Source organism: Otolemur garnettii, unplaced genomic scaffold (assembly GCF_000181295.1).
Source record: "Otolemur garnettii isolate 467f Iridium unplaced genomic scaffold, OtoGar3 scaffold00011, whole genome shotgun sequence".
NCBI classification, from domain to species: Eukaryota; Metazoa; Chordata; class Mammalia; order Primates; family Galagidae; genus Otolemur; species Otolemur garnettii.
Window position 1 is genome coordinate 5,564,474 of NW_003852406.1, and position 680 is coordinate 5,565,153.

A 680-nucleotide genomic window follows, 5' to 3' on the forward strand; every position below is an offset into this window, starting at 1 on the left:
GGCACCAGTCAGACCGATATGTCAAAATTAAGCATAATGGTGGAAACCCAGAGGTATTGACAACAGAGTTGTCAGGGAGAAGATTCAAGGGCCAGATCTTGATGCCCAACATTGGTTACAGGAGCAACAAGGAAACAAAGCATACATTGCCCAGTGGTTTCCGGAAGTTCCTTGTCCACAGCATCAAGGAGCTGGAAGTGCTGCGGATGTGCAACAGATCTTACTGTGCAGAGATTGCTCACAACCTTTCCTCCAAGAACCTCAAAGCCAGTGTGGAAAGAGCAGCCCAGCTGACCGTCAGAGTCACCAATCCCAATTCCAGGCTGTGCAGCGAAGAAAATGAATAGACAGCTCACAGGCACCTTCTATTAGTGTTTAAATAAAACCATAAAAACTGCCATCTGGCAAATAAATAAATAAATAAACTCCCATTCACTGAAGTATTTTGAATTTGTGCATGTGTTTTTGTGTGTTTATGTGTGTGTGTGTGTGTGTGTGTGTTGCAACCTAAAGAACCTAACTGACCCAGGGACTTATCAATCCATATGCCATTACCACATCCTGCCAACTGTGTCCTCAGACCCCTCCTTCCTACCTCACCTGCCTCTTGACTGGGGAGCCTTTAAATCCTTTTGCCCAGATGCCTGTGGTGGCCTTCTTGCAGGGCATGCTTAAAAAAT

The 680-nt window shown here is 45.4% G+C and overlaps 1 protein-coding gene across 1 annotated transcript in view; it reads left to right on the forward strand.

The window, feature by feature from the left end:
• Window positions 1–347, forward strand: part of LOC111723423 (60S ribosomal protein L32-like) — a 6,458-nt gene extending 6,111 nt beyond the window's left edge. Inside the window, exon 3 of the mRNA XM_023510157.1 lies at window positions 1–347. Within this exon, the coding sequence (XP_023365925.1) occupies window positions 1–347 (347 nt within the window).
• The last annotated feature ends 333 nt before the right edge of the window (window positions 348–680 follow it).